Raw genomic sequence first — 17,951 nt, 5'->3', positions numbered from 1 at the left:
TATATCTGTCTCCAAATTGTTTTTCTTTAAATTATAGATAGATCTCATTTTCTGCTCCATATATGAGTCATATATCTTGAATGCTAAAAATGTGTTGCAGTTTTGAGTGCTAAGAAAACACATTTTATATTTTACATGTAAAGATCATGACCGTTGAATCTGTGTACGCAACCAATCAGCAGAGCAAGCCAGTTGTAGCTATTTTATATAGTTAAGCTATTGCAAGGAACCAATGGTGTGATGTAGTAAGAATCAGGCTTGAGTACTTGGATTGGATAGTAATCCCAAGGCTTTTTAAATTTATGTCTTTTTAAAATGTATTTCTATAAATTTATCATATTTTTACAGAATTATTGTTTCTTTATAGTAAATAATTATTCAATTAATTTTTTTTCAATAACCATGAAGCCTCACTTTTATATAAGTTTGATTTGGATGCTTCAATTTATAAGTTACAGTGAAATCTCATTTTTACACAACTAATATGGTCAGTTTTTAAAACATATATATTATCTTTTTTTAAAATACTAAATTTTATTAGTTAATCTATCATATTATTTTAATTTTTAATTACTGAATGACTTCATAAATAAATTAATTCTATTATTTTGTTACCTTTTTTGTCTAATCTATAAATAATAACTCTTTATTAGTATATTATTTGAATTGTATTTTTTATAACTTATAGAAAACAAAACAAAATTTAAACCATACATATCTCTATATTATTATTTTGTTATATATTTTGTTAGACAAAATTGTTTTAATTAATACAATTTAAACCCGTGCCTCGCACGGTATACAGACTAGTTAATGTATATTTTCTTTTCTTTTGTTTATACTCAATTCAACAAATATATCTTTTTTTTTAACATGTTAGACCTTATAAAATTGTGTTTTTCTCTTCTACACGTTTTTTTTCTTCGAATTTTCAACTTTATTGATGTCAAAAAGAAAAAGAATTCAACTCTACTGACTATTTCTTTATTAAATACTAATTCTTTTATTTTTTTTAAATAGTAAGTAAATATATCAAAACTACGTTAATGAAATTTATATTTTAAATTTACTCATCGGTTAAATTATAGAAAGTAATAAATTTTAATAAGTTTTATATTATTATTTACTCTCAATTTGTTCATTGAGATTCATATTTGAAAAATGGTTTACTATACTTTTATAATATCAAACCATTATTTTTTTTGTTAATCTAAAAACACTTTGATAAGGTAGAAATCTGTTTTATCTTAATTAAAAATCTTGTGTTCTAATTCATTTTAAAAAATTTAAATATTTTAAAAATATATTTATATTACAAATTAAATTATATCAATATATTAGATTATTGGGGTAGATTAACTCACACATGCTAATTGAGTTAAATATGTGTAAACTATTCATTTAAGGTCAATTTCTACGATCAATACCACTGAAAAGTCATGTTTGCTAGGTCACAAATATATTTAGCATATGCATTTAACATAAGCATCGAAATCATGAACCAACCATCATACTTGTCATCAAGGAGGCAAAAACTCTCAAACATAATGATTTTCCATAAATTATGGGAATGTCAACATTTGTTGCTCCTTTCCACTGATAATGGAAATTCTTTCTTTGGTTGATCTAACTAAACAATCTGTGGTTATGACTATATCTTTTTAACATAAAATATGTTGACACGACGATACATGGTATAATTTGTCGTATCTCTCAACAATTTGTTGACATTGTTAAACCCATAGTACATAATAGATTAATAACGTCCAATAATGCAAAGAATGTAAGGCCAAACAAGTCGATTCTTATGACAATCATGTAATATTCACTATTCAAGGAACTAAAAGGAACATGGTCGGGAAACCATTGCAATGCAAAGATAACTCATCACGGTAACAATGAGACTTTTACTAATTCAATTGAATCTTATACAACCAATATATTTCATTCCTTTTACTTATGTGTCTTACATTTTTTCTACAACAAACCATGATACATTTAAATATGATAATATTAAATTTGATAAGTATATATGGCTAGGAAGTTGGTTGAAGCAATGGAAAAATTGGTTTGTCGTGGGTTTTAACCAACGACATCTATTTGTAGGCAAATAACGTGTCATATATTGGAGAATAAGCCTTTGTCTCAATATTAGAAATAGGGAGACTAGTTGTTGGTTATTCAAATTAATAACATTGAGATTATTACCCCTTGAATAAACTAACCTAATGACACATTTATCAGGACTTAACGTGCGCACTCTAATCCCCGTGGGTTTCATCATAACAAGATTAGTTGGTTGTTATGTCAATGAATAGACAAAAATAGACAATTCATTTTCCTAAATATAATGCACCAAATCTTAACTATGATTTTATATTTTACGATCTAGCTATTTTCTCTTGGTCTTAGGTAAGATCTCGATCTTGACAACCATACCCTTGATAAAGTGTGCTCTTCAGGTTTAGGAAATATCCTCCAAACATGCATTAAATCTTCATGCTTGGATCCAGCTTTTTTCCAAGCCTGAACAGTGAAAGCATAATTACTTGTCTTCTTTGAAATGTTTGGGCTAGGAATCAAACCAACATTCTACGAAGGTCGATAACCAAGTGTCTCTCCCTCAAAAAATCAATTGTGGTATGGTGTCCTAACACAACCTTACAAAACCAGCTTGTAGGGTGCAAATGTGAAGGCAAGCTTCTACAACACTATGTTTTGATGAAGACAACTATCATAAGTATACATCAATAAAGGATGAGCAAAAAGATCAAATTAGCTATGGATCAAGATTGTAACTTTCATGGAGCTTAGCAAAAAGATTGATTGATCTTCATGTCATAATGGTACAAGCTAATTCATTTTACATTGATATTCCTCAGTGCTCAAAAATCATATAAACTTTCATACATATGCATGCCCAAACTTATATATGCATGGCATAAGTTTCCAACCTTGAAAAACATGCTTTTTCACCTTTTATGCTGAGGTAACCGGTTACCCTGGTTTCAATAACCGGTTACTGAAACTTTTCCCACTGTTTTTTGTATGGGTAACCGATTACCCTTGTTTCAGTAATCGGTTACTGTGTTGAAAATTTCAAAAAATATGAACGTTGGAGTGGGTAACCGATTACCCTGCTTTTGGTAACCGATTACCTGCTGAAACATTGCCTTGTTTCATTTTGCTTTATGTTCAAACGTGAATATCTTTTCAAACCTTAAACATTGCATTGTTTGATCATTTTATACTCTTTCTAAAGGGTGTAAATACCTATATAAATACCATAAACTTCAGATTTAAATCTCACCTCTTTCATTACAATTTACCAACATTTTTGATCATATATTTTCATATATACAAGTGTTTCATACTTGAACTTTCATTGAAACTTTTTCTACACATTGTTAGAAAAGTTTCTCATTCATACATAAACACTTGAGCACTATTATATCATTGTAAATTGTCTTGCTTGAAAGAGAAGATCAATCTTATAGATTGATATATGTTTATCAACTTTCTACTCAAAATATATTTTGTTATTTTTTGACTTGCTATCCAAGATTGTTGGAAGTAAGGGTTGTTGATTAGTGAGAGGATTGTTCTCATAATCAAGTTGGTAAATCCAAGAGGATTGTTCTTGGTAGTTGTAACCTTGTTGTCCATATTTTTGGAAACAAGAGGTATCCTTAGGGAGGGTGTTCTCTTAAGGACTTATTGAAATCCAAGAGGATTGTTCTTGGTGGTTTTGTTAGAAGATTGTAGGAGGAGTCTTGGTATAGGCTTGTACAAAGATCTAACAATAGTAAAATCTCTTTCGTGTTTGAAAGGGGACTGGAGTACTCTCGGATTGTGAGGGGAACCAGTATATATCGTTGTGTTCTTTACTTTTCCGTATTTTACCGCTTTCATCACTATTATCAAGAAAAGAAAAGAACTATTCAAAAACCTTCAAACACTTAACCAAAAATAAGTACAAGCATTCTCATAAAACCGCATAAATTTTCAAAGTCCTAATTCACCCCCCCTCTTAGGCGCACTCTTAAACTTACAATTGGTATCAGAGCAAGTTATAGGTAACTTGTTCCTAAAGATCCAGATGGCTTCCGCAAATGCAAATCCGGTTATCAAATATGGTGGTAGTTTCAACAAACCTCCATTGTTTTGTGAAGAATACTTTGACTTCTGGAAAATTCGGATGAAGGCTCACTTAGAAGCACAAGGAATAGAAATATGGGAAGCAGTCCAGAATGGTCCCTTTGTTCCTACAATTGTTGTCAACGGTGTTGAATCAACAAAGCCTAAAGATTCATGGAATGACGATGATAAGAAAAAGGTCATGTATGATAAAAAGGCAATCAATTTTCTTCAAGGTGCATTTAGCATAAAAGATTTTTTTCGCATTTCGGCATGCACAACGGCAAAGGAAATATGGGATACGTTGGTGGAAACTTATGAAGGAACCATCAAAGATAAAAGATTAAGATCACAAGTGGACTTCAAGAATAAAAAGGCCTATGTTGCATGGGAAGACTTTGATACAAGTTCATCATCCAATTCAGATAGTGACGAAAGCGCAAATCTAGTATTCATAGCATCACATCATTCCGATGATGAAGACAATGAGGTTAGTAATGAATCTTCTCTTTATGATATTGATGCACAAGGTGCAATAGATGAATTATTAAAAGAGTGCAAAAGTCTCTATAAAACTATTTCATCTCAAAAGAAAATAATATCATCTTTAGAAGAAAAGTTTAAAATAATTGAAGAAGAACATAAGGATGAAAAAGAGAAAATTATTAATGTTCAAAAGGAGGATGTGTCATGCAAGAATTGTGAATCACTTTCTTTCCAAATTGTTCAATTAAAGAGAGTCCTTGAAAGGTATGAAAAAGGACAAATTAGGTTGGAAGGTGTCCTTAGGCAACAAAGATTCCCTAATGATAAAAGTGGTCTTGGATATGCAAAGTCTAAACCAAGTACTAGTAAAACTATCTTTGTGAAGGCAAGCGAACAATTCAACAAATTGGATAAAGCACAAAAGGTTCATCATCATCCTAAAAGGTTTCCTAAAAAGAAACCATATGTTCCTAGATATAGAAGTAATTTTGTTCCTACTTGTTTTTATTGTGGTATTGTTGGTCATACTCCTAATGCTTGCTATGTTAGAAACTTTAGTGTGGCAAGTGGACATTATGTGTGGGTTAAGAAAGGAACTAACTATGATGGACCCAAAGCACATTGGGTACCAAATCAAACTTAATTTGTTTTGTAGGTTTGCTTGAGGACCACTTAAAATCTATGGTGTTTTTTTGACAAGTGGTGGTTCTAAGCATTTGATGGAAGACTTAAACTAACTTTCAAATCTAGTTATAAAGTCCAAGGGTGATTTCACATATGGAGAATACCTTAAAGGAAGAATTCTTGGCATTGTCAAAGTTGAAGCACTAATTTTCATATCAATTGAAGATGTACTTTATGTTGAAAGACTAAAGCAAAATCTTCTAAGCAAAAATCAACTTTGTGACAAAGGCTTCAAAATCATTTTCACAAAAGATGAATGTTTGATGAAGTCACTCATGAGGTAAAACTCATAGGTAAAGAATTAATTGTGTTCATATTTTATTTTCAATAATTTATCTTTTTCCCATCCTTTTTGATAATGACAAAGGGGGAGAAGATATTTGTGTGTATGTGTATGCTTGCTTGTCTCTAACATTTGCAGCCACAAAGAAGTAAAATTCTCTATAAATCAAGGGAGAGCTTTGATCAAGGGGGAGTTATCAAATTTAGGGGGAGCATTCACATAAGAACATTACACTTCATATTTCAAAGGTTGTCATCATCAAAAAGGGGGAGAATGTGAAGGCAAGCTTCTACAACACTATGTTTTGATGAAGACAACTATCATAAGTATACATCAATAAAGGATGAGCAAAAAGATCAAATTAGCTATGGATCAAGATTGTAACTTTCATGGAGCTTAGCAAAAAGATTGATTGATCTTCATGTCATAATGGTACAAGCTAATTCATTTTACATTGATATTCCTCAGTGCTCAAAAATCATATAAACTTTCATACATATGCATGCCCAAACTTATATATGCATGGCATAAGTTTCCAACCTTGAAAAACATGCTTTTTCACCTTTTATGCTGAGGTAACCGGTTACCCTGGTTTCAGTAACCGGTTACTGAAACTTTTCCCACTGTTTTTTGTATGGGTAACCGATTACCCTTGTTTCAGTAATCGGTTACTGTGTTGAAAATTTCAAACAATATGAACGTTGGAGTGGGTAACCGATTACCCTGCTTTTGGTAACCGATTACCTGCTGAAACATTGCCTTGTTTCATTTTGCTTTATGTTCAAACGTGAATATCTTTTCAAACCTTAAACATTGCATTGTTTGATCATTTTATACTCTTTCTAAAGGGTGTAAATACCTATATAAATACCATAAACTTCAGATTTAAATCTCACCTCTTTCATTACAATTTACCAACATTTTTGATCATATATTTTCATATATACAAGTGTTTCATACTTGAACTTTCATTGAAACTTTTTCTACACATTGTTAGAAAAGTTTCTCATTCATACATAAACACTTGAGCACTATTATATCATTGTAAATTGTCTTGCTTGAAAGAGAAGATCAATCTTATAGATTGATATATGTTCATCAACTTTCTACTCAAAATATATTTTGTTATTTTTTGACTTGCTATCCAAGATTGTTGGAAGTAAGGGTTGTTGATTAGTGAGAGGATTGTTCTCATAATCAAGTTGGTAAATCCAAGAGGATTGTTCTTGGTAGTTGTAACCTTGTTGTCCATATTTTTGGAAACAAGAGGTATCCTTAGGGAGGGTGTTCTCTTAAGGACTTATTGAAATCCAAGAGGATTGTTCTTGGTGGTTTTGTTAGAAGATTGTAGGAGGAGTCTTGGTATAGGCTTGTACAAAGATCTAACAATAGTAAAATCTCTTTCGTGTTTGAAAGGGGACTGGAGTACTCTCGGATTGTGAGGGGAACCAGTATATATCGTTGTGTTCTTTACTTTTCCGTATTTTACCGCTTTCATCACTATTATCAAGAAAAGAACTATTCAAAAACATTCAAACACTTAACCAAAAATAAGTACAAGCATTCTCATAAAACCGCATAAATTTTCAAAGTCCTAATTCACCCCCCCCCCCTCTTAGGCGCACTCTTAAACTTACAGCAAATTGTCCCCTATAAACATATGTGCAAAACATATATGGTCCAATGTGAAACTCTTAACACACTCTCTTCGTCCAACACTATTGAGCGGATATAAATGGTGGGTGGCTCGACGGCGAAAACCTGATAGCAGGTGGCCTGACCAATCTTAAACTGGACTATGATACCATCTTTAGAATTGTGGTATGGTCTAACTTAACATAACAAAACCGGTTTGTAAAGTGAGGGCAGTCGAAGCTTTATAAACACTACACATTACATTCTCTACGTAAAGTGGAACTAAATCCACCCTTTCAAACCCAACACAATGAAGGTGTTTGATGTTGCAATGAAGGACGTAACTCAAATGCAGCAATTAAGCGACTACGTGCTGAACACCTTCCATCTATGTGGGGCTAGCATCTCTCCTACAATCAGTTCCATGTTATATGAACTTATAAGCTCCATCAAAACCAGAAACTGAAGATACAATCCTAAATCCCCAATTCTTGAAAACCACCTCATGATGAAGGCTTGATGATGCCTTCCCCAACAGATATTGAGGGTGTACAGAAATTTTGTTGTCCTCTTGCTTTATTATTTTCTGATTCAGTCCTGACATTGTTTGCATTTAACACATTTTTCAACACTTTAATTGGTTACAGTTCACATGGATCCCACCAAACTTGTATTGGACCCATGTGAGTTTTAACCCATAAAAGAGTGGGAAAAGTGTGTCTGTGTGTGTTAAAGAGTTTATTTACTCCCATCTTAAAATATGGTAGTCTATAGGTATGTTGGTTAAGATATGCTTATATGTTACTAAACACTACCAAAACAAGTGAATAAACAGACAAAACAGGTTAAACTTTGGGACAAACCATGTCAGGCTTAAACATCGATTCACAAGCACCATACAGAGACTCAGATGCAGTTCCGGCAACAACAAATTCTTTTGCAAGCTCCCTGTATATACAAAATATAAGAATGTTAGAATCTTATAAATGTACAAAAAGTATATTTACAAATTTACAAATTGTTGTAGTAACTTCTAAATGAATGTTTCAGTGCTTTTTCAAAAGCTAAAAATAACATCTGAAAAGACACAAAAAATAGCATAAATGCATTGCTTTTCAAAGCTTGTCCCGGAGTATATTTCAGTGTGGTTGCTATCTAAATAACAGCTTGGACGTCAAAGTATGCATAATGGAGAATGACTTGCAAATTGTTACTATAGGCTACACATTTCAAACAACATGTTGTTTCCATGCATATTACCATTACTTGTTTTTAATAAAAGAATAAAATCATTAACTCAAATAGAAGAATTTATGAAGAGACTGGAAGATGAGGAATCACACATCTCCTAAGCAAAAGAAGAACAAAACCAAGACAATAAATAAAATCAATTAAGCGAAGTAGTTTCCCTTCCTTCTTGGAATTCTACTTACTGGGAAAAGGTACTAGAAGCAGCCATCAGTAGTAAAGCTTCAATAAGGTGTTTAGAAAATGTCACAGTTGGGGGAAAAGCAACTACCCCCATTTTGTGAAGTACAACTCTTCCTCAATAATTTAGGGGATTGAGGTGAGAAATAGCTAGACCAAGTAAATACGTTTGCCACCCAGGCTATAACTACACAGCCCTGCAACTATTTGAAGTACAGTGATAGTTGGGCTAAAACGTAAGAGTTCTACCCCTTATCATATATGTTAGTGAAACCCAAGTATAAAGGCATAGTGATATACACAAAATACAATACAAATACATTGTCTTATCTGAAACCAAGTGCTATGCCAAAGACACTTTTTACATGATATCAGTTTCTACTCCAACGGAATACACCAACACACACAACACAAGTATTCAACTTATTAGCTTCCAGTTTCACAAACCATACATCATAAATATGGTCCAGTACTTAAATTAATTATAAAAGTACCAATGCCATTTGTCACTCCAACATGCAGAAATTTTATATTCATTATGCACTCAATTTTTTTACTTGTTTTCTATCACACGATAGAATTCACCAACTTCTACACTTATAAAACAAAGGAACAAAACATTTCTGAAATATCTCATGTCTAATTTTCAACTATTTGGAATAGCCGGAAGTCCTAGAACTAATAAAATTCAGCAAAATTGTTCAGGTATGCAGACGACAATTGCTCTAGACCTTCCAATAAATGCATCATGTGACATGTATAAGGAGCATTCACAATGTAGTCAATTGTGGATCCCGTAAAATAGTGTTTGTTCAAATTCCGGTATGCAAGAGTATGTAGTGTCGGGTCCGCTACAGCTGTTATTTCATAGTACACTTGTACTAAATAGTGTATCACGGAATAATAGAGGTCTGCTCAAATTCCTCCATGCAATAGCGCTACTGCAGCTTCTATTTAACAACACTGGGCATGCATATTATTACTAAAATATCATTATGCATTTACATAATGCCGCTACTATAGAATTATGTAGTCAATTATGGATCGCGGAAAATAATGTTTGTTGAAATTCCGGTATGCAAGAGTATATAACGCCGCTACAGCAACTGTATTTTTGTATAAATAGTGTATCACAGGACATTAGTGGTTTGTTCAAATTACTCCATGCAATAGCGCTACTATAGCTGCTATTTAATAACACTAGGCATGCATATTATTACTATAATAGCATTATGCATTTATACTACACATTGCAAACATTAAACTTTTAAGGCATGCAGACCTCCCTATCCAAGATAATATATGGATAAAATAACAATTCAACTTACTTTGCTCCTATTGCATCCATTGTGCAAATGAATGGTTTGTCATCATCCGCTAGTCCAGCAATTACAGGCTGGCAAAAGTATGGACCAAACCTAAAAGGAAAAAGAAAGCATACTTAGTTTGTGAAGTTTCAACACAATAATTTGTAAACATAACAAAAGAGTACACAATCTTATGGTTTAATATCATATGTTGTGATGTGATCAGGCATGCAAACATCCATAAAGGAAGAAAGAGAATTAGAATTTCAGAGGGCTCAAACTACAACAACCTATCGGTCTATGCTCATCAGCAGATCAGATAGAAAATGACCACCATCAATTAAAACAAGTATCTACTCAGTGGTCAAACCCCAAACCTAATACACTGCATACCGTTGTTGGGAATCGATAGCATTTGGCACAGAGAAGAACAAAATAAGTCACGGTCTTAACAGGTTGTCCTATAATCATTCATTGCACCTTCCGAGAAGAACCAAAATAAACTACTTTTCTGCCTCAAGTCCTGGTCTGTTTTACTCATAATATGAACCAAACACAACTTTTGTTCTGTTTTAACCAATCTACCAGACACTACCCTAAATCCTAATACACTTTGCCTAGATTTAAAACTGTGATTGCTATCACTGTTGCATGGAAGTCCTTAATATTGAAGAAAATTAAGGATACATCCCCAATTAAGACTGTGACATAGCTGCAGAGGTGTCCAAAACCTTTATACTGAAGTTGAAATTTCAGTTGCAAGTTGCAATCATGCACTTCGCGACCTAACTAACGATCCAATCCCTTTAATCCCGCCACTAATGAACATGAAAAATATCTTTGGTGTCACGCCGAGTGTTTTTAGGGACACACATAATAAAGGTCAAAATAGAAATGAAGCCACAAGGTTTTAAAAAACAGTCCATTACCGCAAAAACAGCCACTACAAAACGATATCGGAAGGTACCGATACTGATACCGTAAGATAAAGAAAAAATTGTGATTAATTCACACCGCGACAACCATAATCACTGTTACAAGACCTGTACCAACCGAAACCGAAATCGCAAAAGCTTTTGCGGGACCATTGTTTAAAACTTTATACATACTCATGAACTAATCTTAGTGCAGCTTAAATATTTACAATCATCAAATAGATATTCCCTAATTCCATAAAAAACAAACAAATCATTCAATTTTCTTCACAAAAGAACCTTCTCTTTTCAAAAACAAACTCAAGATCTAAATAGCAATGATGTTTCTTGTAAAGAATAGCAGACACTAAGCTAGTAAATGTCTCCGGCTTCATATCCCTCAATTCCCTTACCTGTGACCAATTGTCTCAAAATAATACTACGGGGCCTTCTTTGTACATTGTCTAACACAACAGACGCGGTCATTCACATCATGAAGCTCTAAAAGGTACTTTAGCCATATACAATATCTGTATTACTTATATATCTCAATTTTAATTGTATACCCATTGTTGCTTAGGAAAAGTTCATAGATTTCCTAGAAGTCTATCTCACTTAGTATATCATGCTCAAGTTGATTTTTTGTCTGCTTATGTATGGAAAGCAACTTCCATGATTTCCACTTAACGATATAAATACTTTCTTACTTGTGTTTATGTTTGCATATGAAATATAAATGGGTGTATCCTCTCAAATTAAAACCTGATGTACTACTTATTTTCACACATTTTCTTGCTACCAATGAAGTACAATTCACTAGCAATGTGAAAGCAGTTCAAACAGGTGATGGTGGAAAGTTTCAGGTTTCACCTCACTATTACACACACAAGACATAGTTCAAAGACTTGTGTGCCCACACACACATCACCAAAATAGCCCAGTAGAGCTCAAGCACATGCATGTGGTTGAAAAAGGCCTCACACTTCTTGCACATACTAGTATGCTTCTAAAATTCTGGAATTATGCATGCTTAATTGAAACCTATCTTATTAATAGGATGCCTACACCTAACTTAGACATGAAATATTCCTTTTTATGCTCTACAAACAAAATCATGGCTACAAATTTCTTGAAGTGTTTGGTTGTGCTTGTTTTCCACATACCAAGCCCTATTTTAATCATGAGTTCGATTTCCATTCTAAGGAGGGTATTTTAAATGGCTACCATAAAGGATACAGTTTTTTTCTTACAACCAGTGGTACGGTTTATATCTCGAAGGATGTTATTTTCAATAAAATTAATTTTTCCTACCCCTAACTTTTCATATATCCCAACTATGCGTCTATCACCAACACCTCTCAATCACCCTTATCATCGAGATTTCCCCTTAAAATTCATCAAAATAACTCTACTCCAAGCACACCAACCCTTTCATAAGCACTTTCCACATTACATAACATTGCACCATCCACTCTAAACTTACCTTTATCTTAGAATTCCTACGTCTCACCAATTACCAATGCAACCACACCTTTAATCATCCTAGTAATTTTGAACCTACTCATTCAACCCCATATCCTAACTTTTCAACACTACAAAATCACAATTTAACAACCAACATTGAGCAAGGCTTTTCTGAACCCACAACAGACCCAGACACAAAACCATTACCTTTTCTCCATCCTAATAACACTCATAATATAGCCACAAGAAGAAATTTTGGAATTATGAAGTCTACGCTACACCTTGCTCTACTCGTTACTAAAATTGAGCCTACCTTTCACAAAATTGCTCTTGAAAATCCTCAGTTGGTATGAGTACAATGCCTACTAAAAAATGACACACGGTCACTAACCTTTCTACCTTCTAATAGAAATGCCATTGGATGCAAGTGGTTTTCGAAGATAAACAAAACCATAATTACTCTCAAAAAGTACAAAGAAAGACTATTTGCTAAGGCATTTCATCAACAACTTGATTTTAACTTCTCAGAGACATTTGTTCTTATGGTCAAGTCTGTCACACTTTGTTTTGTTCTAAACTTAGCCATTACTAGGAGGTGGTGTATTATTCAACTTGATGTCAGCAATTTCTTCCTCAATGACATTCTTGAAGAAAACTTGTACATAAGTCAACCCTGAGATTTTGAAAGTGGTAACTAACAAATAGCTGGTATGCAAACTTAGCAAAACTATATATGGCTTGAAGCAAGTCCAAAATGCTTGGCTTGAAATACTCAACAATGTCTTAAGGAGTTTTGGCTTCACCTCTAGTAGATGTGATCCATTTTGGTTCACCCTAATCACACCTACCTACTCTATTATTATGCTTTTCTATAAGAGCACTTCAGTAAGCTACTATCAAAAGACCTTAAATTAGTTTTGTTATCAATAAAGTCTGTCAGTTTTATCTCAATACATAGAGATTCATTGGATTGCTATGAAGAGGATACTCTAGTACCTCAAAGGTTCATTACATCATGGACTTGTGGGAAACTAATTGTGGTGAGTGAAAACAAATTAGTTATAGTTTGTTACCCCATATGAACTCACTTGCTAAGTTTTATAACAAACTTTATCATCATTTCTGAAAAAGCAAGAGAGAATGCAATTATCTATCTCCTTCAGTTCCTCTCTTTCTATTATATAAAGTCTTTTGTTTAATTTCGTCTCTCCTTCAATTCATCTCTTTCTATTATTATATAAAGTCTTTTGTTTTAAGATTTTTAAAGCATCCTCATTTTAAGTATTTTTTTTTATGTTTTTGTAAAATGTAACAAACAAAATGATTTTATGTTAAAATTGATTTAGGTATATTTGTTTGTAAAATTTGATTGGCCTTTCAAAACAAAATCTGATAAGTATGTTTTTTTCAACTATAGAAAAACTTTTAACAAACTCAATATTTATAAAAATAAATTCAATCGTAATTTACGAAAATGTTTAAACAACATAATTATAATTCCAGCAATTATAATATTTCATGGTTTGAATCTCCATAAATTTTTTGAGCTAGATTCAGTTTCTGCAAATTTAAAAACTAAATCTATCAAAAAAAAATTAATAAAAAGTTTCAAGTTGCATTTCGCGTCAGACTAACATACAAAATTAAACCCATAAATTGTCATAAAAAAATTCAACTTAATTTTGAACATACGAGCTTTCATTAATTTATTAAACAGTGAAATTTATTTTAATGTGTGTGTGAATGTCTTTTTTTAGAAAAATGAAAAATATCAATTTTGATTTTGTTCACAAAAATTGAAGTCTCTTATTACTCCAACTCCCCAAACTACCGAATCATTATAAGAACACCTTTAGGACAACGTGGATTGGATTTTGTGACGTGCATAACTTATTTGTCTTGCAACTTGCAAGCCTCTCTCCTAGAAACATTCCAATACATCTCTCGTAATTTAATTCACAGCATACCCGATTCCAGAATCTACTTTCACAGACAATCTTAAAAAATCTATATAGAACAGCAGTTTATAAATAATTTTCTGGGTTCGTTTAATTGAAGTGCACAATAACAAGGTACCCATTAACTGATGGTGTACATGTTCTGCCATTCAGCTGCGAATTAAACAGAAAACAAAGTGAACTGGAGTAGTTGAGTAGATGGCTTAAAAGTTAATCCATTCTTCCCTTCAAAATCCTTTCTTTTACTTCAGTTGGCGTGCTGCGGCAGACAAATTCAAAGACCAATAAGCCACAGATAAAATCAAACCTAATTAAGCTTCAAAAATGAAAGATGAAAGGATAGCTTTTAAAAGTCACAAGCACTAACTCTGAAGCCTAACCACTTTAACTTGAGAACAATCAAACATATCAAAATCAATTATACACGTCCAGAATCAATTATGGGTGTTTCAAACGTGAAACCAAACATACACCAAGACAAAACTCACTGGCATCCAACCCAGTGGCTTGTAAAAGATGTACTAATGTATAAAAAGTGAACTTATGACCAGTGCATTAAAAGGAGGGAAAAAAAAACTTAAGGCACAATATGGTAGAAATGGCAATAATAAACTACTAAAGAAGAAGAAAACTTATAAACTTACACAACATAGACATGTCCACCCCAGCCACTAAGACAGTCACGGTCTACAGATGATAGCAGTGCCTGGGAGATAGTTTCAAACAATTCCTCGGCTTCCTGTATTAATTAAGAAACAGCATAAAAAACATAAGGTGACTTTCTTTGCCGAACATGGAGAGGAGAAACAATGTTAACAAAATCTACAAAGCTAAGCAAAGTCTCTGGTACAATTATGTGCAGATCTTTGTTGGTGAAGATAAAATGCAAAATTGTGGAATGGCTAAATGGCTTTCACACAAAGAACATCTAATTTACACTCAGAAGTCAGACATTGCACACTATAGTGGTATTTTTACTTGATAACTATTTAATTTAACTCCAATCTTTTCTGCTCGTTTCAACCAATTGATCTTCCTATGGAGCTTGTCTGAGGCACTATATTGTAGCTCAAACTCTATCTTAAACTGCTTGAATAAAATAGGGCAGAACTCAGCATCTACCTTGCTTATTTGTTATTAAACACTACCAAAACAAGTAAATAAACAGACAAACAGGTTAAACTTTGAGACAAACCATGTCAGGCTTAAACATCGATTCACAAGCACCATATAGAGACTCAGATGCAGTCCCAGCAACAACAAAATCTTTTGCAAGCTCCCTGCATACACAAAATATAAGAATGTTAGAAACTTATAAATGTACAAAAAGCATATTAATAAATTTACAAATTGTAGCAGTAATTTCTTTAAAAAAATGTTTCAGTGCCTTTTCAAAAGCTAAAAAATAACATCTGAAAACACATAAAAGTAGGCATAAAAGCATTGTTTTTCAAAGCTTGTCCTGGGAGTATATTTCAGTGTGGCAGCTATCTAAATGGACATCAAAGTGCGCAGAATCGAGAATGACTATTACTAAAATAGCATTATGCATTTATATAGCACCGCTACTATAGCATTATGTAGTCAATTATGGATCGCGGAAAATAGCATTTGTTCAAATTCCGGTACGCAAACGTATATAGCGCCGCTACAGCAACGGAATTTTTGTACAAAATAGTATATCACAAGACAATAGTGGTTTGCTCAAATTCTCCCATGTAATATCCCTACTATAGCTGCCATTTAACAACACGGGGCATGCATATTATTACTAAAATAGCATTATTTATTTATACTACACAAAGAAAACATTAAACTTTTAAGGCATGCAGACCTCCCTCTCCAAGATAATATATGGACAAAATAACAATTCAACTTACTTTGCTCCAATTGCATCCATTGTGCAAATGAAGGGTTTGTCATCATCCCCTAGTCCAGCAATTACAGGCTGGCAAAAGTATGGACCAAACCTAAAAGAAAAAAGAGAGCATACTTAGTTTATAAAGTTTCAACACAATAATTTGTATAGATAACGAAAAAGAGTACACAATCTTATACTTTAATGTGATATGTTGTGTTGTTTTGTGATCAGGTATGCAAACAGCCAAAAGGAAGAAAGTATTAGAATTTCAGAAGGTTCAAACTACAAGATATCGTCTATGCCCATCAGCAAATCTGATAGAAAATTGACCCTGATCAATCAAAAGAAGTATGCACTTAGTGGTCAAACCCCAAACCTAATACACCACACACTGTCGTTGGGAATATATAGCATTTGGCACAGAGAAGAACAAAATAAGTCACATTCTAGACAGCATGTTCTATAGTCTTCCATTCCACCTTCTGAATAGAACCAAATGAACTACTTTTCTGCCTTATGCCCAGTTCTATTTTGCTCTTAATATGAACCATTCAAATGTTCTGTTTTAACCAGTCTACACTACCCTAATACACTTTGCCTAGACTTTAAACTATGGTTGTTATCACTGTTGCATGGAAGTCCTTAATAATGCAGAAAGTTGAGCATACAGCTCTAATTAAGACTGACATAGTTGCATAGGTGTACAAAACCTTTATACCGAGGTTGAAATTTCAGTTGCAAGTTGCAACCATGCACTTGGAGACCCAACTAACTATCCATTCCCTCTACTCCCACCACTTATGTACATGAAAAATTTTCTCGGTGTCACACCAAGTGCTTTTAGTGTCACACATAAATAAGGTCAAAATAAAAATAAAGCCACAAGGTTTTAGAAAACGGTCCGTTACCGCAAAAACAGTCGCGACAAAACGATATCGAAGGTGCCGATACCAATACCGTTATTCACCATTTTAAAGATAAAGAACAAATTGTGATTAATTCCCACGGTGGCAACCAGAATCATTGTTACAAGACTTGTACCGACCCCGAAATCGCAACAGGCTTTACGCAACCATAACGCGAACGTTATTTAAAAAGATACTCATAAACTTGAGCTAATCTTAGTGCAGCTAGAATATTACAATCATCAAATAGATCTTCCCTAATTCCACGATAGCAAACAAATCACTTAATTTTCTTCACAAAATAATCCTCTCTTTTCAAAAACAAAAACAAGATCTAAATAGCAATACCGTTTCTCGTAAAGAATAGCCGACACTAAGCTAGCAAACGTCTCCGGCTTCATATCACGCTCTTCACGAAGCTGATACAGTTTGTGACGAAAAACGAGACGCTGATACCTTGAATCACGAAAAACAACAAAAATCAGAAAATTGCAAAATAAAAAGTAACAATAAAATAAAAAAAAGTGGGAAGAAGGTTACAGTGTCTGAGAATCGGTGGCGAGGCCAGAAAGACCGATGAAGAGCTTATCGTGAATTTTGGAAATCCTTTGGAAATCGGTGGCGATGGTTTGAAGCTGAACACCGAGTCTTCGATCGCTGGCAATGGCGAAGCAGTTCTTACCTACCATAGCTACTAGGGCACTTCCATTGTACTCGAAAATCGACATCTTTTCGTTGGATCTGAAAAATCTTATGCTATAGTGTAACCCTTAGAGATGCAAATTCAAAACCCTAATTTGTATTTGAGAAAGTAAGAAAAATATAGATTCCGTGGTTCTTTTCTTTGGGAATAAGACACCAAATAATAATAAAATTAAATAATATACGA

The 17,951-nt window shown here is 33.2% G+C and overlaps 1 protein-coding gene across 1 annotated transcript; it reads right to left on the bottom strand.

Moving 5' to 3' along the window:
• Positions 1 to 14,322: 14,322 nt before the first annotated feature.
• Positions 14,323 to 17,951, bottom strand: LOC131595505 (proteasome subunit beta type-3-A). The gene is made up of 6 exons (XM_058867861.1): positions 17,603 to 17,951; positions 17,411 to 17,518; positions 16,177 to 16,266; positions 15,492 to 15,576; positions 14,941 to 15,035; positions 14,323 to 14,555 (listed from the first exon to the last, which is right to left on the bottom strand). The coding sequence occupies exons 1-6, from the start codon at positions 17,788 to 17,790 to the stop codon at positions 14,507 to 14,509; spliced, it is 615 nt and encodes a 204-aa protein (XP_058723844.1). The 5' UTR covers positions 17,791 to 17,951; the 3' UTR covers positions 14,323 to 14,506.

This window comes from Vicia villosa, linkage group LG4 (genome assembly GCF_029867415.1).
Source record: "Vicia villosa cultivar HV-30 ecotype Madison, WI linkage group LG4, Vvil1.0, whole genome shotgun sequence".
Lineage (NCBI taxonomy): Eukaryota > Viridiplantae > Streptophyta > Magnoliopsida > Fabales > Fabaceae > Vicia > Vicia villosa.
The sequence above is the reverse complement of the archived record's forward strand: the minus strand, read 5'-3'. Positions and strand labels throughout refer to the sequence as shown.